The sequence below is a fragment of the Spea bombifrons genome, chromosome 4 (genome assembly GCF_027358695.1).
Source record: "Spea bombifrons isolate aSpeBom1 chromosome 4, aSpeBom1.2.pri, whole genome shotgun sequence".
Taxonomy (NCBI): Eukaryota; Metazoa; Chordata; class Amphibia; order Anura; family Pelobatidae; genus Spea; species Spea bombifrons.
Genome location: NC_071090.1, coordinates 60,122,590 through 60,149,529, shown reverse-complemented (window position 1 = coordinate 60,149,529; position 26,940 = coordinate 60,122,590). Strand labels below are relative to the sequence as shown.

The window sequence follows — 26,940 nt, the reverse complement described above, 5'->3', positions numbered from 1 at the left end:
AGATCAGAACAGCTGTATGTTGATGGGACACTTAGGCTGTGTTGTGCTGTGCCTTAAAATTGTGTCTAAACCTGCAGGTAAAGGAAGGAGCCCTTGTAACCATGGCTAAGGAATCAAGTGGCATACCTTTTTTCTTTTGTGTGCGACATACCTATATTGGGATAAGAGCATTAATAATGGTGAACTAAAAATTATGAAAGATGACACTATGACACTGACGATGTTTTGCTTTTCAAACAGCACATATTGAGTAATTTATTTAAAACGTTTTTAAATATTTACATGTACTACTAAGTAATGTATAGGAATCCATAGAGTATCTATTAGTGGTTTATTAGTATTGTTATTATTTATTATTCCACTACCTTCACTATCCAAGTCATCACTAAAGAGAAATCCAGTATCTTCAAAAACATCAGGCAAGCAGGGGCTGTCAATTCCTTTGTGCAGGTCTTCAATACAATTAAAATCTTCAGATAGTCTACAGCCTTCTGTTGAAGTACTCTTTCTCTGGTATCTGAAAACCATCCTCGCCAAAACAGGGCCTAAATCTAAAAGTCATATGGTACAAGTAAATTATATATGAATATAGTCTTACTCTACATCTGATAGCATGAAACGTATTATCTATTAAAAAAACGCACAACGAGACAGCCTATGATTAACTCTAAATGCCACTATTTGTAATATTGCATAATTATCATACTTTAAGGTACATGTATGTCAATTGCTAGTGGAATTAATACACTGAAACATGAGTTACAATAGTATAATGGTACTGTTTATGAGTATTAACTGTAGGTAGAAACTACAGTAATGAATATAGTGGGTGATAGCACCAGGAATAGGTAGGGATATCTATATATCCACTTCTATACACATAAAATATAATTATTTTACAGAGTTGATCAATATTTTTCAATACAGATATTCATGTGTTGATGGTGGTTGGTTTGACACTTTTCGCCTTACCGTTTTATCAGAGATATATGAAATGCTCATGAGTAAATCTTTATTTCATTAGCTTTTCAGCCATTAAAGTGAAGGTTAATCCTTTTGTATGCGTGATCTCATATAAATCATTATAGTGAATGGGGATCTTAGGGTTATTCCTGTGTGGTTAGTAATTAGACGCTTTCCGTTCAGTGTCATTTATCTAAAAACTACATTTGAAAATTATGCTGAGTGTAGGAACCAGTGGCGAAGCTTCAACATACCCTTCTTTACTTCTTGACCTATTGATGGTTGCTTTGGTGTAGGTTGTTGTCTTTCGGTAAACAGTGGAGTGAGCCATGAAGGTTCTATTCTACCCAAATGAAAACCTCCAAGACAAATACTGTTGTTGGCCACATCTAGCCCAAGCTTTTTCAGTAGCAAACTGATGGTCTCATTATCGCTCCTCCTAATGCTAACTTGGAGAGCCTTTCGGGCATCTTGCTCACGGACGCCATTATTTAACAATAGCTCAACAAGCTTTAAGTTATTTCCCTTTTCACAAACCTGTTGAAAGCAGGATACAGAAATAATATTAAAAGCAAATAATGACTACAAACCGAAATGTGTAAGAACACCACTAATGTCTATTTCTCTCCAACAGTTTTATCACACACATCTTAAATGTGGACTTGTAATGTTTATTCTGAAATAAACGTAGTCCTAGGTTATGCATTTGTGTCATGCTTTAACCTCTTAAAATCCAGTGGTAATGTACGGTGTCACAACATCCAGGCCTGAACTACACTATGTCGAGGAATGTTTGATGTAATGTTTTAATGCATATAGCTGCACAGTTCCTTAACTTTTTTGTGCTTTTAAATCATATGGAGGAGGATGGTAGCTGCAGGTTCTTAAAGAACTTATATTTAAGTAATCACTGAATACTTTACTAAGCATCATGCTTCTTTAGTGGGTCTATCAAGTACATTAAAGTGTCAGTTTAAGAAAGTCTCACGGGAAAAAAAGATTTTACCTGGAGTGTTAGTGCATAGAAACAGTAAATATGTTTAACACTAAACTAATACAACAATACCACGTCAATGTAAATACCTGTATGATTAAGGATGTATGTTTGGATTTCTTATTCGCATCTGCCCCGAGCAAAAGCAGACACTCCACTATAATGATGTTAGTTTCCGTGCAAGCTTTTACCAGTAATTTATTTTTCAATTCATCTTCAGCAGTCATTTCCGCAAAGCATCCATAGCACAGGCTGTGGAACTAAACAACAACAAAAATGGCATCATGACAAGTACCATGAAAATTAATTCTTCAGCGTAAGTGTAGTATGACTCGACCTTTTTACCCACATTTTTGTTTCTCTCTCCCTCTCTCATGTTTGTTACAAAAAAAAACACAAAACAAAGAGAGATTTGCACTGCGCAAATGTTTTAGGCAGATGTTCAAAAATGCTGTGTGAACAGAAGACAAATCTAAAAATAATCAATTATTCCAGGTAGACCTCCGCACAGTTTTTTAAGGAACTTGGCATTTAAAATGTTCCAAACATCCTGGAGAACTAACCACAGTTCTTCTAAGGATTTAGGCAGCCTCAGTTGCTTCTGTCTCTTCATGTAATCCCATGGTGTTGAGATCAGGGCTCTGTGGGGGCCATACAGTCACTTCCAGGACCTCTTGTTCTTCTTTACATTGAAGATCATTCTTGATGACTTTGGCTGTATGTTTGGGATCATACTCATGATGTCATTTCTGTATTGCATGATGGATAAGTATCTACCTGTACTTATCAGCATTCCTGAGATCATTCCTTTTGACCAAATCTCCAACACCATTTTCAGAAATGAAACCACAAACTTGCAAGGTATCAACATCATGCTTCGCCGTTGCTGGCAAACACTCGCTCTTGTACCACTCTTCAGCCCTTGGGGAAACAAACTGCCTTTTGCTACAGCCAAATATTTCAATTTGTGAATCATACGTCCAGAGCAACTGCTGTCATTTTTCTCCATCCAGGTTCCTGTGCTCTTATGAATAGTTTAGTCACTTGGCCTTTGTTCCATTTCAGAGGTATGACTTTTGGCCACAAGTGTTCAATGAAGACCACTACTGACTAGAGTTCCCTGAACACTAGATAGGTGTACTGGGGTCTCGCTGTTTTCTGCCAATGCTGAGCTGATGGCAATGTTGGACATCTTCCAATTGTGAAGGGAAGCAAGCATGATGTGTCTTTCGCCTGCTGCACTAAGTTTTCTTGGCCGACCACTACGTCTACGGTTCTCCCCAAACTGTTCCCACAAAGTCAGAAGCATAGCATTGACCAAGCCTTGTATAAGGACCTTGCTATGACTGAGCCTCTATAATGCATAATGAAGCTGATGTGTGTAGACCACTCACTGTTATAACCCATAAATCTTATTGTTTTCAGACATATCTCATGTTTGTTGCAAACAAAAAAACTAAACAAAGAAACACAATTCCATGGTGTGATTCTGAATATATCCCATAACCCTACAAGCATCTCTTCACCCTTTCTATATGAAACAGAAATTCATAAATTACTAAGTACCTTCCGGTCCCGTTTGTTGTCCAGACACATTGATATCTGGTAGAAAAGCACCTTGTCGAAATCCTCAAGCTCTAAAAGCTTTGCAAAGCTCTGTGATAGGTTCATTAATGTTAATGCAGTACGAAATCCCTGATTTAAAAAAAAGAAACATTACTTGAAAAATAAGTAAAAATGGCTGCCCCAAAAAGCTTATTTTTAAATGCTATTTACTCAATTGTAAGCAATATGGGTCATTTTCTCATGCATCCAATTAACATTTCTCCAATTAACATCATTTCCCTAAAAGAACATTGCTTTTTAAGTATAAGATTTCATTTGGGTGCAGTTATCTCACATCCAACCATGTTAAACTCAGCAACTCTAGCTTCTGAATACACGGGTCAGGAACGTTTATCAAGGTATACACAGGAACAGTGGTGAAATGAAATTGCTGGCATCCTAAAATTGGGCAGGCTAGGCACGCCGAATAGTTATCTGCCGTCAAATTCTACTTTGCCACCATTCTGCTTTCAAAATCCTGTAGTGGATGAAGCCAGAAGGTGACTGGTAAACACACAGTTTTGCAGACAACTTGCAGCTTCTATGAGATGCTGCAAATTTAGACTTCCCTGATTTTAAAGACTGAACACAATTGTACTTCCAGGAGAGATGCTTAATATGTTACTACCAGAATCACTGTGGTCTGGTGTAGACAGGAGCCCCAGAAGAAACAATTTGGTATCACCCATGGTGAATGGTCTAAAAAAATATCTTGAGATCCTCAGGTTAATTTATATTGCTTCACATAAAACCTACCTCCTCTTGTATTTTGACAACATCCTTATATCTTTGCAATGTAGAAACCAACTGTGTTGCCAAAACATGCACCGTGGCGATACATAATTTCTTTTTTGGAACCAGATATGATAAGAGAGATAAGCCAAAGTACTGTATTTCTGTAATGTAAATATCAACAACGTTAAGAGCATAAACTTTTATCTCCAAAGCATTAAAACACATCACAAATTTTCATCAGTAATACATTACAGACTTCACCTTGGTTTCCTGGGTACATTTGTTGTGTATGCAAAACAGTATCCAGTGCACCCAGTTCTGAAAGCAGGTCCAGAGCCCCTGAGCATTCTATTAAACATCCAAGTAGCTTTAGTCCACATTCTTGAATGCCTGGATTACCAATGAACTAAAAAAAATAAAAGTATATGTAACAATTTTAAGCGGTTTAAATATAATATTGACTTTGGTGCACCAAACCAACAAACAAACAGTTGACATATAATAATGTATTCTCGATTTTGTTACTTTGAAGGTTAGATATTGTAATGCTACCCACAGTTATAATAAACAGAAGTGTCACTGGCACCTATGTAAGAAGCCCATTTAAGTTGGATGAAAGCATTTAATTGTCTAAAATATCTTTGTATGCTGTAGCATTACCAAACAGCCCCAGACTCCACAAAACTTTATAGAAGGTGTTATGCATTCTGGTAGGCAGTATTTTCCTGGCTTTCACCAAACCCGAATTTGTCCATAAGATTTATCGCTCCAGAGAACATGTTTCCACTGCCCCAGAGTCAAGTGCCGGTGTGCTTCACACCATTCCAGCTGACACCTGGCATTGCGCATAGTGATCTTTTGCTTGCGAGCAGTTGCTCGACCAAGGAAACCATCTTCATGAAGTTCCTGATGCACAGTGCTTGTGCTGATGTAGTGTCCAGAGGCAGTTTGGAATTCTTAAGTGAGCAATGCTACAGAGGAGAAGTGATAGTTATGCGCTACTTGCTTCAGCTTCAGCCCCGCTATCTGCTTCCTGTTATATGCCTGTTAGCAATGGCTGTGGCTGAAACACCTAAACTCAATAATTTGGAGGGGTGTCTCATATTTATGGTAATATACTGTATATAATACTCATAAGTGGATCAAAGTGTAAAGTGCTGTATATTAGAAGTATTAGGACATACTTTGTTTAGAGCCTCCAAAACCAACTTGTGCATTCCTTCCAGTAAACATTGGTTCTTTATCACTTTCAGTGGGAGATTCAGAAATGCTGTTTCGACAGAATCCATTTGGCCCTTTGGAAGGTTCGAATTTGCATCTAAGATTAATAAATGTATGTATTATTTCAGGACTTAATGAGTAATAAAGTGCAGTCAGTTATAGTAAAGGAAAGCATTTGCACCAGAAAAGAAACCATAACAAGGTATTAATATGTGAAAAATGACCACAAGAGGGCGTGCTTGTACATTAGAAAAGCTGCAGCCTACATATGTCAAAGAGATATGGCAGGAATCCAGTTATTTCAGGGTATAATAATATATTTAAGGTATAGTCATGGCTGATTTTATATGAACTGAGGGCAACCCAGTCTCCACATATATTGCAGAAGATTTATTATTATTTATTGATTTACGTAAAGCCATTGTACATTAGACATATTCATCATCTATGTGACAAATACATGATCATTATTTTATCAACAGTGGCAGGTCACGCCAGGACGGATGTGACCTAAATACCACTGCCCCTTACGAAAAATTACTGCAGTTTTTTCTGAAGTAATACTGCAGTTTTTTGGACATGAAAAAACTGCAATACTACACTTTTACTGCAGTATTACTGCACATTTACTGCACTTTTACTGCAGTATTACTGCACATTTACTGCACTTTTACTGCAGTATTACTCCACATTTACTGCACTTTGACTGCAGTATTACTCCACATTTACTGCACTTTTACTGCAGTATTACTACAGTGAAGTACAAATGCAGTAAAACTGCAGTAAATGTGCAGTAATACTCCAATAAAAGTGCAGTATTGCAGTTTTTTCATGTCCAAAAAACTGCAGTATTACTTCAGAAAAAACTGCAGTAATTTTTCGTAAGGGATATCTTAGGACAGTGCTACATTGATGCAAAATTGGAAGAATATGGAAGAAATATGGAAAAAAAACAGTAGAAACACGCTTACATTACTGGTGATGCTCTTAAATCTTACCATCAAACATAATCTGTACCATAGCACGCAGCGCTTCTAACTGAACACATGGAGCCTTCTTGTGTTTCTTCATTATACTAATCAGACCTGTCACAGCCACAGTCATTACATCCAAGTTAAAAGAACTAAAAAAGAAGCAGATATATTATTCGGTAAATTAAGACAATGTTTTACATTTCCTTTTAAAACTCAGCAAGTTGGGGAAGAAGACAAAGACCAAACATATTATTAAGAATGTGTGAGAAGAACGGTCAGTGCGAAACCTGATGAAATTAATCTATTACCAGAGACCTCTTTGATAAAAATCTACTTGGACCTTCAAACCAAATCTATCCAGCATTATTTTCTTGTTTCGACATTTTCCAACAGACAAGCCTTTGGATCCACGTAGCTGAATTAGTCAAAAAAATGATATAATAATTGTGCAATAAAAAAAAAATGTTTAAGTTATAGTGTTCCACGGCTGTCCATGAATAGATGTCACGGTTTAAATCTGAACAAAGAATCCTATGCTGGGGTCTACTTAAACCAATTTTATATTAATTTTTATAATAAACGATATGGCTGTATAGCCTTAGTCTCTGTACAAAGAATGCAATCTCCTGCTCCAAGGACAGGATATGCTGTACATGACCTGATTTACTACTCTTCTACCCCATCTTCACCAGCGGAGACTTAAACTAGTAGGTCTGGGGATAAGCTAACCATTGCTTGATTGCTTACCATCAAACTCAATGTAAAATTGTTTCCTCTGTGATTCTGCAACTGATAATATTGTTATATTTTTTCCGTAAGATGTTGGCTTTTACCAAAAAAAAAGAGTAAAACAGCTTGGCATTGTGGCTGCGTCTTACTAATCCTAATACTTTAAATTAAGTTACCAATGCAATTGTATGAAAAGAAATGCGGAAGAGGTGACGTCAGGGTGTAGCACAAAGCAAACAATGCAGCTTTCATATTAGACAACACCAATGTGCATGTCACAAGTTCAATAACAGGTTGTACAGCCATCAGGAATTCTTTAAATAGTGTTTTTCTGCAGATATTTCAGTGGCATGTTTATAAGTGAGGTTTTATTTGACTTGTCCTTCAAAAAGAAAGAGACTGTAAAACACTATACAACCAAGCAAAGAAGCAGAAGCAAAGAAGGTAAATACTTTTTCATAATGCTAAATGTTCTATCGTACATAAGATATTATTACTACCTTCCATCGAAGAGAGTATGAAGAACTCGACAGGCACTTTCAGCAGCTTCCGGTGAATCTATGTGTTTCTTCATTATTTCAAGCACGTTAATATGAACACCTTTCCCCAACAAAACCCTCCTAATGGTCACTATAAAGGAACAATCATAATCACAAAATTACTTTTTGTAGCATACTCATCAATGATGCTACATGCTTGATAATAAAATGTAAAAGATTGCATTTCATTCATATGACCAAATAAGGAGAAACAATTGTAGAAAAGCATTTGACTTGCTAATTGATTTTGTTAATTCTTACGTGTTTGTCCACTGCGTTCTTGAATTCCTCCAGTAATATTGCAACTATCACCTGTCAATTTTCCTCTAATCTCATTGTAAACATCTTGCTCTAGTCTGCATCACCAAAAAATTGGGCCATTTTGTAGGCTTCATGCACGCACAAACACAATCCTTCTCAGCGTCTCAAAACGCTATGCACGAAATCATAGACACAACACAATTTTGAAATGATTGTGGGCACACGCGACCAACCTCAACAGATTTAAAAATTCAGTTAAAAGTATCTTTTTACGTATGTTTTTCTCTACCAATATCACTAGAGCTAATGTATACAGACATATATGCACACATACACATCATACCTGTAGCAAAAGATCCCATTCATAAATCATACATTGTGAAAGTGCCTTTCTATTATAGACATATCTTATCTTATCTAATTATTTTAGAAGGTCTTCTACAGAATAACTAATACCAAACAACGTAAACAAAGTAAGGTTTCCAGCACTTTACGTACTACTACATTAAAGCAAACAATTACCATTATGTTCACAAAGAGTTGCTAAAGCAGTAGTTGATGCTTGGAATACATCTTTGGATGAAGAATGCATCAGCATGGATAGCATCACTTCCCTGTGTACTGGATACCTGGCACCAGAAAGAGTTGACAGATTAGATCACCTGTTCAAATATTTTAACGTATAACCACACAAAAGTCTACTCACTGATGATCCTCATCCCCAATACTGTCACGTAGTTCTGAATGGTACATGCACAAATTGTTCAGAGCCCAACATGCAGCTTCCTACAAGAGAGGAAAACCAAATAATTAATTAATGTACGTGGGGGCTTCAAACACAATTAAATAAGTACACTTCACCAGGATGACATAAAACAAATATCCTTATTTTTGTTCTTTTTCGGAAATTAAAGTTGGTATAATAAATGATCATATTATCAAACACTCCAAATGACAGCTTCAGCAGGCAAGGGACAGAGTCTGATGTAGATGTCAAGATTACCTATTGAGCTTGCTTACCTGGACATCTGTGTTTTTCTTGTGTAATTTTAAAGCTTTAAAGGAAGCTTCAAACCAATTTAATTGTCCATGGACATCCTCCTCATCTTCCCCATCTTCCAGATCTTTGTTCAAAAATATTGTTTCAGCTTGTAGAATGAAAGTGAATATTAGTATCCAATTAGGTGCAGTCCCTCTTGAACACAACATGCATGGCACTCCCTGGCACATTAAGCAAATAAATCTTGGCAAATAAGCTATTTTATTCTTTCCTCTGAAGTTAATCACATAAAAGCAGACAGGAAAAATGTTTGCAAAACTCTCCAAGTCTCACTTAACTCCCCTGACTGCCACTTCTGAAATCAGGCATATATAAGTATGCTGCCTACACATGCTCCATAACACCCCCATTCTAGGTAATGGAAGCTTAGCTCACACTGAAATCAATGCAAGCAGTTGCAGCCAATTCTACGTATACTATCTGATGTTTAACCAAGCATACATGCAATTGGCTGCTTCCTAATTAATTCACTACAGCACTACTGAGCGTGTTTAAGATGTGTACTTAAAGGCAGTGCAAGCAAGAAATATAGCTATCAGTAGGGCAGCAAGAGGGAGAGGAAAATGACTTTTTGAAATTTGCATGCAGTCAAATACATTAAAAGTCTGGACCCCATAAAATGGGGTCCAGACTTTTCCTCTAATGAATCATTTCTAGGAACGGTTTGAAAACAATAGCACAAGGATGCTTCATAATCTTGTATTTGGTTATACAATTGTTAAACTAAACATAAATGGTGGTTCCTTATGCTTATGGCTTATTCGCTTAACCATAAGTTGTAGGTGAGTGTGTAAGGGTATGGCATTAGAGTGTGCGAGCATATGGTGTTTGCATGTGTGTATGCGCACATATGGTCATAGTGTCTCTGTATGCTGGTGTATTGCATTAGTGTATGGTGTTAGAGTGTGTATGAGCGTGTTAGGCATGACTGTGTGTGTCAGAGTATGGTGTCATGGGTGAGCCTAGGGTTAGTGGCCTCTGGGAAAGGTGAAGACGGAAAGGGAGTATGTTTATGTATACAAAGTGTGAGTGTGTAGTAGCATAGGATATAAGACTGAGTTTATGTGTTAGTATAGGTCTGTGTGTTATTTCCAGGGAGGGGAGATGAAATACTGCACCCAGGCACCACTACTCATAGGGTCACACCTGCAATACATTGGCCAAAAAAACCATCACCTTCAACAGAGGGCATGCATGTATAAGTGAATATTGTTTCTTTTTTTTAATTTGCCTACAACTCCAGAATTATGGAGCCTGTAGTTTTGGCAGTCCTAGCAAAATACTCAAGTTCCAAATGCACATTTGCCTTGAAAGTCACAAACGATCCCTTGCAACAGTGTAACCAGATGGATCCCTAAACAGGGTTAGTTATAAATGGCACTGGTAGTGGGTATGTCTGTCTGTTCTTTTTTCATTGTCTAGGCACATTGTTTCAGAACTGTTATGAGGTTTAAAAATAGTTTCACTTACTAAGGAGAGCAAGACAACTGAGGGCAGCTGCTTGCAGTTTGGCATTTGAAGAAAACCTTTTCAAGGCCTTTATGATGAACTCATGCACTTCATTTAGGACCAGGATGTTAAAGAAACTTCCTAAAAGTAATATTAGGAAACACAAAATAAGGCATTAAATGAATATTTTGTCAGCAATTCCCTGCAAATCACTAATTATGTATTGCAAATGTAATGTATTAAGAAAACGTAGTCCTCAAGCCATATTACAAATATATTTTGTTCTGCTTTGTATTTGATAGAAACTCGAATAATCAATTAACAAACATTGTGTAGGACATTTTGTATAATTTTAGACTCAATAAATGCATTCCTTAATCGAAAGGTTCTAAATGTCAGTCTTTGAAACATCCAGTGATGACTAGGTTCATGTGCGTCTCACATTAGTTAATGCAATATTTTAAAAAAAAACTGGATTTATAAATATTCCCATGCTAACGTAAGCCATCTGTTTCTTATTATTTATCGTTTATTTGTATAGCCCTGACATATTTTGCTGCACAATTCAATTGGGAGTTTAGAAAAATATTTAAAAAAATAAAACAATGTGATAAATGCTGTTTGCCATAGCATTCAGTCTTAAAGGGGAAGTGAGACGTTTATATATATATATATATATATATATATATATATATATGAAGTTGTTAAAACATGTTTTAGTCTCGGAACAGTAGGACACAAAGTGGCTTTCTTAAGGCCGTAGTAAAATATGACGACATATATATATATATATATATATATATATATATATATAGCTATAACAGCTTCCACTCTTCTGAGAAGGCTTTCCGCAAGATCTTGAAGTGTTTCTGTGTGCATTTTTGGCTAGTCATCCAGTAGAAGATTGGTGAGGTCAGGCACTGATGTTGGACGAGAAGGCCTGGCTCCCAATCTCCGTTCCAGTTTATCCCAACGGTGTTCGATGGGGTTGAGATCAGGGCTCTGTGCGAAATGGTCAAGTTCTTCCACACCAAACTCATCCAAGAAAGGGCCTTCCCCAGACTTGGAAGCATAGTATTTTCCAAAATGACTTGGTAGCCTTTCTAGAAGAGTGGAAGCTGTTATAGTTGCAGGGGGTGGGGGGGGCAACTACATACTAATGTCTATGTATTTTGAATGTCATAGAAGTTCCTGTTGGTGTAATGGTCAAGTGACCTATATAGTGTGTGCATAGGTATCCATATAGTGTATGTATTTATATATATATATATATACACTGATCAGCCATATTATGACCACACATATTGTGTAAGTCACCCTTTTGCCACCAAAACATTCCTGACCCTTCAAGGCATTGACTCCACTAGACTTGCTGAAGGCCAGGCCACCTTCTTCAGCACTTTTTCAGCAATTTGAGCTACAGTAGCTCATCTGTTGGATTTGACCACATGGGCCAGTCTTCACCCCCCCCCCCCCACCCTCACGTGCACTTTACAGGTGAAGTGAATAACACTAATAATCTTGTTATCATGACACCCGTCAGTGGTCATAATGTTATGGCTGATTGGGGTGTGTATATATATATATATATATAAAAAATACAATAAATAAAATACATTATAATAATGGTCCAAACCCACTTGACACACCAACAATGCAGTTTTTATGGTAAAGCCTATTTTTTTATTTTTTTATGGTAAACCTAATTTTTATATGCCGTGGTTTGTCAGTAAATGCATGTTGTTCAGCTGCGCTTTACAATACAATTCAAATAAAATAGTTTACCCCCAAAAAACATAATTTGATGCATGACATAAGAATAGAAGAAATAAAACCTGAAAATGTATTTATATGTAAATGATGCTTTTGCTTCTAGCCATGTAGTTAATTCTTTGTCAATTGCTATATTATAATACATATAACATTTAGACATTTATGAGAATCTATTTTTAAGGAAGTGGTTACACGGAACTGTTTTTTTTACCTCTAAAGGGAATTGCCTCAAAAATGTTATTTCTAATAAATTTAAAAAGGATCTTGTAAGTGTCGGTTGCTCATATTCTCTTAGAAAATGAAGTAATATGGGGAACTAAGTAAATTGTAAAAAGTTTATAAAACATTTTTGGAAAAGAAACACTTGTCATACAGATATTTTGGCATATATATATATATATAAGTAGATATATCTAGCACTGTTCCAGACATCTGGATCAACTTGGATAGGGCTAGTTGTGAATTGAATAGATGTTACTGGAGGCTATCTATCACATTCCTTCTTTTTTTAGTATATTTTAGCCATATTGATAATGATGTATTTTATATCAAACTTCAACTGAGTTCATGCATATGCTTAACCTTCCCAATTGTTGGGTCTTTTCCTCCTAAGGTAAATACATCACTAAATAGGCATTAAGGGATAGCCTTATATGCAATGTGTCGCCCTTAGAGTAAATACTTGGGTACTGAGCAGTGGCGGAACTACCGGGGTCGCAGGGGTCGCGACTGCGACCGGGCCCTGGAGTTCTGCCAGTCAGGGGGGGCCCAAGGGGTGCCGAGCCGTTGCTGAAAACGACCGCTCGGCAACTCTTGGGCCCCCCTGACTGACAGAAATCCAGGATGCCTCTGCTCCCCGCCGCTGCTGCCGCGCTGCCCAGAGTGCAGTGTTGGGAGCGTGAGGCGTTTGTCTCGGGTGCCGGCCCTTCACGCTGAACGCCGGCATATGACGTCATATGCCGGCGCTCAGCAGTGAAGCGCCGGCACCCGAGACAAACGCCTCACGCTCCCAACACAGGAGTTGACGGTAAGTGACCTACAAAGGGGGGGTAGGGAGGGAGTGGGTAGATCGTGAGAAGGGAGTGGGTAGATCGTGAGAAGGGGGGTAGGGAGGGAGAGGGGAGATCGTGAGAAGGGGGGGAGGGAGAGGGGAGATGGTGAGAAAGGGATAGATGGGTTGGGGGTGGGGGGGGCCTTAACAGATTCTCGCACCGGGGCCCTGAGGTTTCTAGTTACGCCCCTGGTACTGAGAAAATGTTTACAAAAACCTGTGTTTCTACAACCCTAATCTCATCATGTACGAGCTTCTGTTAGTTTCTCATCATTAATGTTGAACAAGTAAATCTATGTTGTGTTTTTGATTCCCATCTTGTATTGCCTAATTGTAACCGCAGAACTCAAAGACTCAGAAGTTTAGGCCAAAGATCAGACATATTCTTAAGATGAAACCGGTTTATATTTGATAAACTACCAAAATGCAGATGCACAATTATAAGAACCACTTACTTAAACCAAAGTACGATGTGCATGTAAAAACGTTATTGAAAGCATTTTCAAAATCTAATACAATAGCAGTCTATTGTTACGGTCTGGTAAAACTAGCATTAGATTTGCTTGTGTGTGTGGTTTGTGGCATAAGAGAAATCCTTTCATTGGTAGATGAGAATTAACTTTTTTTGTTTTTAATACAACAAGCAGGCAACCAGACGGCTATAATTTTACCAGATATTCAACATATCATTTTATACGGCCAAGGGTAGGACTATCTACGCCTTCCTTGTCAGTATGTTTTATGTTTACGTACATCAATGTTAAGTTGTATTCTGCCTGATTAGTGAAAGCACTACTGATTTTTTGGCATTTTGGAACTATAATAATCATAAAAAATAATATCACTTACCAAATGTAAGTTTCTGAAATAAAGAACAACAGACCTCTTGAATTTTCTCACTGTTTGCAAACGTCTTCATGGCATCCATTATTAAGTTGTAACATCTGACATTTCCAGACATAAGTACTTCAGCATTACTGGCTACAACATAAAAAACATGTTATATATAAATCAGACTTCTTCAAACTACAGGTTGCGACCCAGCACTTGGTTGCGAGATGGGTCCCAACTTCCCTGGCTCTGTCACTGGCATGTGGTGCTTGCATGTTTCTGCATGTGTCTTACGTGAGGAGTTGGGCACTGGGTTACAGGGAACAAAAAGTTTAAAGGCACTACTGTACACTATAGTACTTCAGGTTTTATGAGGTTAACATTCATAAAACAATCTATAACACAACCAGAAAATAATCACATTTAAAGTGCTTTAGGTAGACATGCATTCTTCTAGAAATTTAAGCAAATCACATATAGAAGTGTATGCGGGAAAAAAAATGCACTGGCCAAAACTATTTAAAAAGGTGTTGGTTCTGTCCCTCTGTTAATACAGCATGGTGACACTACCATGTAGTACCCAAATAATAGACTAAATATTCACCACAGTAGTCGTGCATGTGCTTGCTTAATCTTTTCCTTCTCTCATTATGTACCAGTATATTTGCTTATACAGCGTACATTGAAATGTAAACCATGCTGAGGTGAAACGGTCCTTCAAGAAGGTTAATGTATTAAAATGTAAACAGTGCCCCATGATTGATGTTTGATTTCTCAATAAAAGGACATTTTGAAACCAAAGCAAACTAAGTGGCTATTAAGTCTTACATCATTTAATCTAACTGCCAATGTTTTCTATAACAAGGTTTGAATCCTAATTCTTGATGGAACTGAACATGCCTTCTATTCCTTTAAATAAGGTAATTTTATATTTTCACACATTTCTGTATCATAGACCACTTGGATGTGATGCTCTTATCCTCTGCAGTCATAATTCAGCACAACTTAATAACTTATATGTTTCCTGCAAAAAGTGAATAGTAAACATAGGTACCAAAACGAGCATTCTGTTATAAAGAGGGCCTGACACGTCAACGACTTACATGGACCTGATAATGGAAGTAAGACCTGCAAAGCCGGAAGAAGAACAGATTCTGAGTCTTTATACTCAGTGAGAACTTTCAAGATGATCAAGTGGTCTTTGCTCTCAACAAATTCCATCAACTGCTCTTCAGGCACTGCTTTGTAAATACAAAAGTAAATAATAAAAAGAAGCATGCACATTTGAGAAGAAAAAAATCACAATAAAAAAATAAAAACACAAAAACCTTTTTTAGAATGTTTGTATGGTATGTTTCCCCATGGGCAATTAAAGGAACATGCTACTGAATAATGCTTTTGGGTGGGAGGAGAAATGTATTGCCAGTGGCGATATCCGTGCTTCTCTTGTAAACTATGTACATTTACATGTATTCATATCTATTGTCTGTAGTTAAGCTTTCTTTAGCTCTACTGTAGATGGTAGGATGAAAAGATAACCACAGTTTAACTGAGGTGTTCTTACTCTGAAATTATTGATCTACAAGTATGCTCTGCTGAAGAGGTTTATTTATTGTTTCCTATTAAAAATACTTAAGCGCTGAGCCTTACCTTGATTCTGACAGTAGGTCAATGAGGCAAAATTTAAACTAAAGCCCTAAGCTGGTCTTGCTTTTGGAGACGCTGCACCATTCAAGCTGACTAAGATCTAGTATCTAATATCCCTTTCTTAATGCTTTGAACAAACAGCCATGGAAATGCTCATGGCGGATTTTCAATAAAAACTACACATACTATGGTTAATTCCTGTGAGTCACAAGTGTACTTTTGAAATTAAGTAATTTATGTTCATGCCGTATGCCCACAAAGGAAATATGTTGAAATCGATTACAAACAAAAGTGTTTCCAAAATGCAGAACAGTTTAAACGTATTGAAGTTTAATTATGTTTACAAATTAATATATATTGGGTTTTTTTCATGTATGATCTGATCAATGGCATTTTAATGGTTTGGTATACATATTTGAGTAATATAATTGTTATATCCAGAACTTTACTTGCTATATAAATAAATGTATTGTTTTTGAAGAAAATAAACAGGGCACTCTATAAAGGCAAGAGTTGCCAACTTACTATGAAAGAAAAAGTTTTACAACTTTCTACAATGGTGTAGATATACAAAATAAATACTATTCCACTGAGCTCATTAAAGGGAAACCCCATAGAAAAACTTCTTGCCTTCAGCATAAAATATAGTGATGTATATACTAATGTAGGTTAGAAATGGTTTTATTTAACCCCTGCAGGACCGGTGTTTGCGTACTGCGTCTTCACTTGAAGATTTTTTTAAAAATATTTTAATTCCATGCTCGTGATTCGCTTCAAATCGATCACATGCATGGAATTGAAGGGGAGTAGCAGCCGCCCCTCGCAACCCCAGCGTTCATAGCGACGCTGGATCGCGCATCATCGATGACGTACCTGGTACGTCCCGGTCTGGCGGTGACCTTTGACCAGGAAGTACCAGGTGCGTCCCGGTCTTGAAAGGGTTAATTTAGCTCGAAGGAACTTTCTTTGTCTACAGACCTGGAGGCTGCCATAGTTGTCAGTCATGTAATATCTTGAATGTCTTTTAGTCATTCTATTTTTTTACCACAAGGCAGTATGATAAATCACTGAGTCTGTCTAACAGATTAGGCTAATATAACAAACACTAGTCCAGACAGCAGATCAAACATTATCTTCATTAGCACCAATACATATGTTAAACTATGGTGTACCTTTTATTAAGAGTTGATATAAAGCTTGGCATCCATATATCTGAATTTCTTCTTTATCAGGAAACATTTTCATGGCATCAAAAATCAACAAAAAAATGTCTGCTTCATGATCCAGAAGCATAAAATTAATTACATCTGCATGGAGAAGGCAGAGAAAACAGTAAATCAAAACTAAACTTTTTTTAAAAAGTACCACTTTATAAAATAACATGCAAATGCATATGGTGCCCCTTATCAATACTGTTTGACTAAGCAGCACATACGAAGATTGGTTCACATATCTAATTTATGTTAATTCTCATGACTTTATTATATTTTAATCTTTCTCAATAGAGAGATAATATATAATGGAAATGTTGTATACAGCATTCTGTCTATTCTCCAAAGCGGATCATTAAATCCCTTATTAACCAGAAGACAGCCACACACACCCTACTTCTTCACCAAGTATAGAGTATACAATGTGAAGGGGCCCCAGGAATATCATAGCTTTAATCTAATCTCCCTTGATGTGGCTCCGATTTATTAATATAATTTCATTGGTATTCAAATGATACACTTTGTTATAAAACAAAAGCAACAGTTGTATTTAAACTTTTTTAAGCGGATTAATACGTAGACAATCTCAGTTTTTTGTTAACAGTTCAGGAATAAATGAATACCTGAAACAAGGATGCTATTTAAAACTCTCAGCCCAATAGTCAGAACATTGACATTTGGAAGATAGGTTGACAGGATTTTGAGAATTTGTCTAGAAAGAAAACATGATTATTTTGGTAAGGATAAATCAATCACAGGCTTGCAAATAAAGCCCAGGATTATCAAGTACGTTCAGCATCACTTCAAATATGTGTAAGAAACAAATTTGGTATTCTATAGTTGTAACAATACAATACATGTAATTAAAATCATACTGTATACTTTTTATAAGAAATTAACGAAATGCTAATGTATACAATTGTATTCCATTATTACACACTTATATAATTCATCAAGTTTTTATACACCTGTATTTTTATAGTATCACAAATGGCCATAAGATTAGCCAAACAAAAGTGCAATAACCAAATACAGCTGCTTATAAATATAAAAGGAAAGGTATAGGGACTAGTTTCCCTAGCTGACATCTTTACAGATAATGAATAATAAAAACTCACTGGTGAACACCAAGTACTTCCCATTCACTCCCAAGTTCAATCGGTGCTTGTAAGCTATCTAAGGTACAGGGGCAAACTTCTATTAGTCTGTATAGAAGAGACCATCCGATCTGAGAAAAAGAACATCTAAAAGTTATAAAGGAAATATTACAACATTTTCAATAATTATAATATTTATTTTATTACTGATGTCAATACTTTCTACACACAATATTACTAGACCTACACAAATCAACGGCACCTCAAACAAGATGCCCACTAATGATTAACAAACAGTTTACCAACTCTGTACAATTGCATAGATTTTTGAGCACTTGTGCTGAAAAATCAATATTAGCTTTACACTTGGAAAAGTTCAAAAGCCTATTTCTCAACATCATGGTTTTCATGATGTCCTTTCAGGGTGAATAACTCAGTAGTTTAGTTAACTTATTTCCGTGTCGGAGAAATGAACAATGGACTTAGAAACAGCCTAAATATGTTTTTAAGTTATGTTTGGATTACATCTAGTGATTTTTTGCCACAGAGGAAGTAAACTATCAGTATAAAATATATTTGTACACAGACTACAAAATATGTAAATATAGCTATTTTCTAATTTACACATTACCTCTTGTATTCTTGCCACCTTCATGTATGATTCCAAAACCAGTAGTAGGGGCAAATGCACATTTTTGTCATGAAATATTTCAGATGCTGGTGTTAAAAAGAAATCACAATTTAACAAGTAATTTACACATAATTAACATACAAAACAATATCAAAACTAATGTTAGATTGCAAGCTTAGGACAGTGGGGCCCGCTTCTTCTTCTGTACTAGTATGTCTTAAGTCTGTTCATGGTATTGTTCATTTTAATGTTACTGGTCATTTTTTATTCTTCCCTCGTAGTAATAACAATAAAGAATCGTGTGGCACTTTATAAATTAAATGTAATACTTACCATAGTCACAAAAGGTATGAACATATAAGTCATCTAGTATTTGAACCACTGTTTCAACCTGCTTTCCCTCTTCAATGTTCTTGAGACGAACCACAAGTTTTTTCACGTTTTCTTCGAGTTCCACAATGCTGCTCATGATTTTTGGTTTTAAGCGTATATTTTCTTCACAAGATCATCTAGGTTCCTCATTGTCATTCACCTTTTCCTTGGCTGACAACAATATTAAAGGGAAAATTTTATATAATTGTTGGTACTGCACGCCAGTTCATGCAGGTAAAATTATTCACAGACATACATGTATGAGTATATGAGTGTGTGAGTCTCTTGTAGTCCAAAGACAGACACAACCATGGGAATCTTGTGAGCACTCCATAAATGAAGTTTCTAAAATGCCATAAACGAAAAATGGTTTTATCTCATTAAACTTTATCGCCTTGTGATATTTTGGGTGACTTTTCCTGCTTAAACACCACACTGACCTGAATCTTTACGGCAATGCTAAGGAGGTCCATTCCTCCATAGACTTTCATTAGTCAGAGTATCCAGTTGGGTGATTAACTCAGAGACATTCTACTGTTTATCTAATAGGGTTTGGCTAAGATAAGATCGTTTGAACAAAAACAAACTGTTAACATGCCGCTACCTGAAAACATTATATTATGCAAAACTATAACTGCTAAAAAGAAAAACTGACACAATATTTTTGAAAATGTATTTTTCATCTGACATTAATGATAAAGCATTTAGCGGGAGTTCCTTTTAAAAGAAGGAAAAAGTGAAATGTGTAAGGTAAATTGTCTTACATCCCAATGCAGATTGGAAAGTGAAACTAAAGAGAAGAATCAGAGGTCTATGCACGCACAGGATGCTCAGCACTTCCTCAGCACTAAACATCAATTTCACATTCAAAATGTAGTACTACTTAACTAAAAATCTATATTTTGAGATAATCACAATGCGCACAGATGTCATTTGATCCCGAGGGGCCTAACTCAATATGGGGGAGGACTGCTTAACTGTAGCACGATAAAAAACACACAAACTTCTTCCACACTGCTCCAGTGTTCCAGAGCTTTGGTTCGTGTGTGTCCGTGGACTCCAGCCTCCAAACCTACCCTCCTTACTGTACCACATTGTCTTCTTTGGATTGCCTGGTATTTGACCTATTGCTTTCCTCTTGGATTGCCCTGTTTACCTTTGCCCTTGACGTCTGCTTGATATACTTTTGTCTTATTGCTGCCTGCCTTGACCTTTTGGACTGTTCCTGATTATGTCTTTTCCTCGACCCTTATCACTTGCACCCTCATGCTTCTGTCTCTATCTAGGGGGTCCTGCTTACCTACTAATGCAGACCACCTGATAAGGCTGCCTGGCAGCACCCCTGCTCTTAAACCAACCCTGACACTTATTAATGAATGTTGGTTATCATTTATAACCCTATAATTTTCACTAACCTTAGATTTTAATAAAATCACATAAATGAAATAAGGTCTGATAGATGCTGAGAAACACATGTGACTTCCTGGTTGGGCTACAGGAAAAGAGACTGACTTAATTCAAGTGCAGTCCTTATTGTGTGCCATGGCCATACTGAAAATGTAGATCAAATGTTATATTTAAATGATCACAATCAATACTAAATTATCACTTTTGCATCTAACTACTCATCTGGTTCTACCTTTGAACATGTAAACTTCATTTTTTTTCGATTTAAAAGATTTTTATTGACATCCAGGCACAGCATATGACATAATAGGCAGAAACATACAGGTCAGAGCAAAGCGGCGCCCGGACGCCAGAATTTTTTTTTTTTATGGTGTGCGATTTGCATAAACATCATTGTTCACTAACAAATGTAACACGGAACATGTGCATACAAAAAGTAATACCGACATTACTAGTATTGCGGAAAATCACAGGCCTCATCGAGCCAAGGTGGCAAGGAGGAGACAATCAGGAGAAAAAGGCCCGGAGTCGGCGACATAGGAAAATTCAGGACCGTGCATGGTAAACAAGAGCATGGTAACGTGTAGTGCAAATAACCAGGAGGAGGGAAACCCCAACAGGTAATGGGCCATCCCGTAGGCAGAAACCCCAGGCGGACAATGTAAACTTAATTTTAACATGTTAAAATATCAACAGTCACCTTTTATGAATCACAGCTTTAAACAATCTGAAGTTTGTTAATCCTTGGGCATGACACGCAGATACTCCAAGAAAAATCAATGGCAAAACCAAATGACTGAGCCAAATTTATGGTAGATGGATGCTTATTCAGTAAAGACTCTGACACATAATGAAACATGCTATTATACAAGATCATTGTATGCAAACAACTTATTGTCCCTTTATAGATCCATATAATTGTCAAAAAGAAAAGTTATAGAAATACATCATGTGCTCATAATCATGACTCAAGCATCAAAGCTACACCCAGGTGAATGGTGAAGCCTTAGACCGGACAACAATCTGTTTTATAAATCGTCCAGGAATAATAAAAACAGATTTACAAAGAGGATTTAATACAAAGCATGAACCGACTCATATAGTCATCCTTATGGACTGGAGGAAGCACTGGAACATTTAAATAAACTAGTGGGGGAAAAAATATGTTATTGTAACAATGCTTTTGAGAGCGCAAGCATTGTTTCTGGTACACGGAAGCTTATGTAGAATCTTTTCCAGCGATACCAATTAAAACTCATACTATCATACACACATGCACTTAAATATACCCATTAACATACTATCATACTTACACACACACACACACACACTCGTTAACAAACATACATACAAATACACACACAGTGACATACTTACACACACAATAATAATCACATATACACACATACTAACATACACAGTGGCATACTTTTGTATACACAGTGGCATACTTTTGAATACACATACTAACACACACACAAAAAAGATACTTACACATACACACTTGGTAACATTAACATACCCATAGAGCAGGGGCGTCCAACATGCGTACTCCACAGAGGAAGCGGAAATCAACACAGAACACGTGACATCACATGATTCTGCTCCAGTCCTGCTTCCTCTGTGCAGTACAAGAGAACGCAGAGGGAGGCCGCGCCCCCTGCTGAAGTCTGTGAGCGGCATCGAGAGAGCTGCAGTGCAATTGTGAATGAATGAATTAGTGTGTGTGTGATGTGATAGCATGGATGTGTAAGTGCTGAAACCTAGGCATGATGGGACTGTGATTGCTGTTAGCAATCACACTCCTATCATGCCAAGTCAGCCAGTACATGCTGAAACCTGGCTAGCTGCCCCCCTTGTGTATTGATGCTGCCAGCAGTATGGGGTCTGCACATACAGCCACCCTGTACCAGCATGACTAGGCTGACTCCCATCATGCCTAGGTTCCAGCATTAACTGGTTGCCTGGGTATAAAAGGAGTGTGATTGATGTTAGCAATCACACTCATATAATGCCAAGTCATATTGTTGAATTTTTTTGTCCAATTGTGGTGCGTTACTTACTTTTAATAAAAGTGTGGTTAACACACCAACATTTGACAAAAAATACAATAACAATATTAATGTATATATGATTTTGACAGCAATCACACTCCTATCATGCCCAGCCAACCAGTACATGCTGGAATCTGGGTATGCCTGAGATAACATTGTTATTACATTTTTTGTACAATATTGGTGTGTAACTTACTTTTATTAAAAGTGTGGGATTTTTGCATTATTTTTAAAGGGGGGGTGTTTTCGGTTTCGGCTAAGTGAACCCTGAATTTTAGGTTTTTGGTCCAGAATTTTCATTTCGGTGTATCCCTAGGATAAATAGAACTATTTCATTTTTACTTATCCAGAATCCTGAATTTGTAGTCACAAAACTTTCTTGGCCCAGAAATCAGTGAGAGGAAAAGTAAAGGTTTTGTGTCATTTACTTTATTTTAATCTGCATATTTTATTAAAGGCCATATTTTCTCACAGTGAAAAATGAGTGCGGCCATCGCACGTATACAATTCTGATGAACTGGCCCACTGCAGAAAAAACTTGGACACCCCTGCCATAGAGTAACATAAACATACACAGCTCCCCCAACATATTTAACTAACAGGAAACATCGCTATTGGTGAAATGCATTGTATGCTTTGTACCTTAAACAAGAACAAGGACTGAAAAACTACTGCTTATTCACACCATCCTGTGATTATTAATAGACATTTCAGAGAGTGTAGTTACATCTTTTTAAATGTACTATTGCAGGAGGCATGTATGTCCACCCCTTTAGGGCAGAACCGCCTACAAAAAGTACTACATACCCCAGAGCAGATGTGCGCTCTGGAAAGTGTGTGTGTGGAACCACATTAACTTTAACATAATTATTTGTATTTACTACATACTACACTAAATATTATTGTATCTGTTTATATTACATATCATACAAATTGGAGGTTTACTGTAGACCACTGAGGATACATTATTAAGTATGTATATTTATGTCACAGTTGATTTCACTATGCTTTAAATTGTACTGAATTTAGACACAGAGCACTTTTTTCTTCTTTGGCATTTTGTACATTTTTTTAAGCTTTTAGGGAACCTTCATTTGATTGTTGGCACTGTCTTATATTTCCACAAATTCTTCATTAACTAGGTGCTTCACCATTAATTGTTAAAATAAGTAAAAGAACACAAGTACTTTCATTCTAATAACTACTGCTATAAGTAGGGTAGTCATAGGGCACATCTTGCTAATTAGAAGTGCTGCTTTTCATTATATGTATAAACCACATGTCTACATCCACTAAGAGGAAACACTTTAACCTTTAGCCTTTGGGCTTATTTCACCTGAGTGGCCACATACACTTTGGAGCCATAGAGGATTACAAGGAGATTGACTGGGAAGAAGCATATGATCTGTTAGAATAATGCAGTATGTTCTATACGTTTTTATGTTAAAAATGCCTTCCACATTGCCTATCAGTTGAACTTCACATTCACGTCACATTCCACAGTTAAATTCGTGAAGTGGGAGGTGTTGCAGTGGGAATTTACAATTCTGAATATGAAATCACATTTCCTCCAGTACAGCACATATTACGGTCACTCCCTAAATCCATTTGAAGGACTCTTTGTACACAATATCAAGATAGTAACGTGCCAGAGTTATTAATGTTAAAGAAGTTAATTCAAGACATTAGTCAAGAAACAGTTTAGGATAATCAGTTTAGGGTACATCTGTTTGGTGGTTCTTAGCTAGAATATCTATGTTTCCAGATCACAGCACAGCACCACTTTTTGTTTAAACCTTAACTCCCTCTAGCAATGCTTAAAACACAAAGAGTAAAAAACGTATGCAGGATTATCCTGTTAGCATTCAGTGTTAAGGGTCACAGAACATGAGTCCCAGGGCATAACAGACAGGTCAATAAAAAGACAGGTCAATAAACATATACTCAAGTTTGTTACTCTAAAACACCATTTTGTGTTAACACACACACAAACACATACATATAGATACATTCTGTATTTTGGTGAATCTCCTGTACAAGTCAGTAAAAATGTTGAAAGCAATAAAGCAACAAAATAACACAAACTAATATGCATTTAAGTTACTGCAAAATAGTATACCGTAATGCTTTTTATTCCCTCACCTTTCAGAGATGTTCTTTGTGCCCATTACAGTTCTGATTTAAAAACCAGTACGGATTATATTTACAGATCTGTAATAGCACAAAATATCACCTTTGTTCCATGTACAGCACACACTTTCTGCCATGGAGAGTACATAAATCTCTACATTATTAGCTTGTGAGCAGGACCCTCTTTACCTAATGTATCGATTTGCCTTAGTTTGTCAATTCTAGTTTTGCCATACCCCTTGAATGTATCTTGTAAGTGCTGCGTAAATTCTTGGAACTATATAAAACATAATAATAATAATAATAATAATAAATAGTAAAACGTTTATTTATGCTCACTATAATGCTATCCAGCAGTATGTGGAAAGCATAAACTCCTTGTCACCACAAACTTGCTGCCTTGACTTCAACCCTTCATTCACCTCACACATTCTGTTCCAGAAAACTGCCGTCTCCATATTCCTTTAATTTCCCCTCCTGAACACAAGATGCCACTAAGGCTCTTATCCATGCCCTCACTATCTCCCATCTTGACTACTGTAACTCTGTCTTAGCTGGTCTGCCTCATATCCATCCCACTCCTTTACAATCCACCATGAGCGCTGCTGCCGGACTTATCTTCCTCTCCCATCGTTATACTAACATCTCTCCCTTCAGTCTCTTCACTGACTGCCTGTGTGCTTCAGAATTTATTTCAAAGCTCTTCAAAGCAGTTCTATGTACATCTCCTCATTCATCTCCAAATTCACTCTTATGCGGTCTCTCTGCTCATCCGATTATCTCCGTCTGTCCTATGTTCTGATTTCTAGCTCTCATGCACATTTAAGACATTTCTCAAGGCCTACCCCTATCCTCTGGAATGCCCTCGCCTGGCCTATCCATCTTTCCCCCTGCCTTCGGTCCTCAATACCAACTTCTACGAACTTACGCTTTAATGCCCTCCCATCTTCCTTTAGCTCACCTTTCCTGCCTTCGGACAATACTTATACTAACGCAGCTGGTCCATCACCTCTAGTTTCTAAAAGTCAAAGGTGTTGTACACTACTTATTAGGTCCTGTTTACCCATTGTACAGCGCTGTAGATTATGATGGCGCTATATAAAGCAATAAATAAAAATAGTAATATTAATAATTATTAATCATAGTAATTTATTCAATTCTGTGTGTTTACATATATGTGTGTATATATATATATATATATATATACACACACACACACACATTTCCTCTCGATACGATTGGCCACACTACATCCACAAAATAACAGCATACAAGACCTTCATTCCATACATTTTCTTACATCCTTCCTTCCTCTTCCTTCCAGTCTGTGAATATAAGATGCCAGTTTCACTCGCAGCTTATTTAGATAATATCTCACTTTTTTATAACTAAGATGTAAGAATAAAACGATTGTAAACACAGTATGTTGATTTCAGGCTAAAGGAAATTCCAAGAAAGACAGATCTGATTTGCAAGGTTTTACCACAACTGTCATTAAATCTCAAGAGGGTACATCCAATAATAGAGGTATTAAAAAAGAAACACACATGAAGATCTCATGCCATCAGGAAATAGAAAATATAAGCGTACCTAGTAGGGTGCTGGACGACTAACTTCCCGTTGAACGTCCCACCGCCTTGACACTGCGACAAACATAACAATCCACAGAACACCGAACTCCAACGTGAAGTTCAAGAGGAAGGCTACCTAAGACACGTGATTGGATAGATGTCATGTCATTCATATGGAAGCAAACATGATCCTGTGCTCTAATTGGTGTCTGCTACCTTTGTAACGTCCCACCCGGGTTATTAGGGAGGGGAGTAAGGGATGTCGCTAGGAGTGGGTAAGGGATGTTCCTACTTGCGTTAACCCTCTTTCGGCCGTGAGGTTATTTGTTGAACTGGTAATGACGCGTGTGGGGTGGGAGTCCCTAAAACGTGTGCACAAATGGACGGCATTCGGTATGCAGAGCGGGTGCGCTGTTGACAGAGGGCAACGCAGTTAGTTGGCGCTAACGGCGTACTGTAGTCAACCAGATGTAGCGCTTGATCACTTTCACATACGCTTTACTATGAGGCGACAGCATTATTTATCTCCAGCCTCTTTAACCCCTTAAGGACTAAGACTGTTTTATACATGTTTACTCTTAAAGACTGAAGTTTTTTTCTCTTTTTTTTGCTAACTTGTTTTTAGTCATATTTTC

General features: G+C 37.0%; 1 protein-coding gene across 2 annotated transcripts in view; it reads right to left on the bottom strand.

The window, feature by feature from the left end:
* The window catches only part of LRRK2 (leucine rich repeat kinase 2), a 56,907-nt gene extending 30,493 nt beyond the window's left edge, over positions 1-26,414 (bottom strand). Inside the window, exons 1-21 of one of the 2 annotated variants that reach the window (XM_053462545.1) lie at positions 26,325-26,414; positions 19,105-19,314; positions 18,772-18,857; positions 18,162-18,271; positions 17,667-17,755; positions 17,005-17,139; positions 15,289-15,426; positions 14,204-14,335; positions 10,552-10,671; positions 9,042-9,169; positions 8,728-8,807; positions 8,544-8,650; positions 7,722-7,851; positions 6,517-6,641; positions 5,482-5,615; positions 4,559-4,703; positions 4,319-4,458; positions 3,524-3,652; positions 2,047-2,217; positions 1,218-1,500; positions 366-551 (exon numbers count right to left, since the gene is read on the bottom strand). In XM_053462545.1, the coding sequence (XP_053318520.1) occupies positions 366-551; positions 1,218-1,500; positions 2,047-2,217; positions 3,524-3,652; positions 4,319-4,458; positions 4,559-4,703; positions 5,482-5,615; positions 6,517-6,641; positions 7,722-7,851; positions 8,544-8,650; positions 8,728-8,807; positions 9,042-9,169; positions 10,552-10,671; positions 14,204-14,335; positions 15,289-15,426; positions 17,005-17,139; positions 17,667-17,755; positions 18,162-18,271; positions 18,772-18,857; positions 19,105-19,240 (2,704 nt within the window). In that variant the 5' untranslated portion in view covers positions 19,241-19,314; positions 26,325-26,414. The remainder of the gene's footprint in view (positions 1-365; positions 552-1,217; positions 1,501-2,046; positions 2,218-3,523; positions 3,653-4,318; positions 4,459-4,558; positions 4,704-5,481; positions 5,616-6,516; positions 6,642-7,721; positions 7,852-8,543; positions 8,651-8,727; positions 8,808-9,041; positions 9,170-10,551; positions 10,672-14,203; positions 14,336-15,288; positions 15,427-17,004; positions 17,140-17,666; positions 17,756-18,161; positions 18,272-18,771; positions 18,858-19,104; positions 19,315-26,324) is intronic. The other variant, XM_053462546.1, reaches the window with a different exon arrangement.
* Between the last annotated feature and the right edge of the window lie 526 nt (positions 26,415-26,940).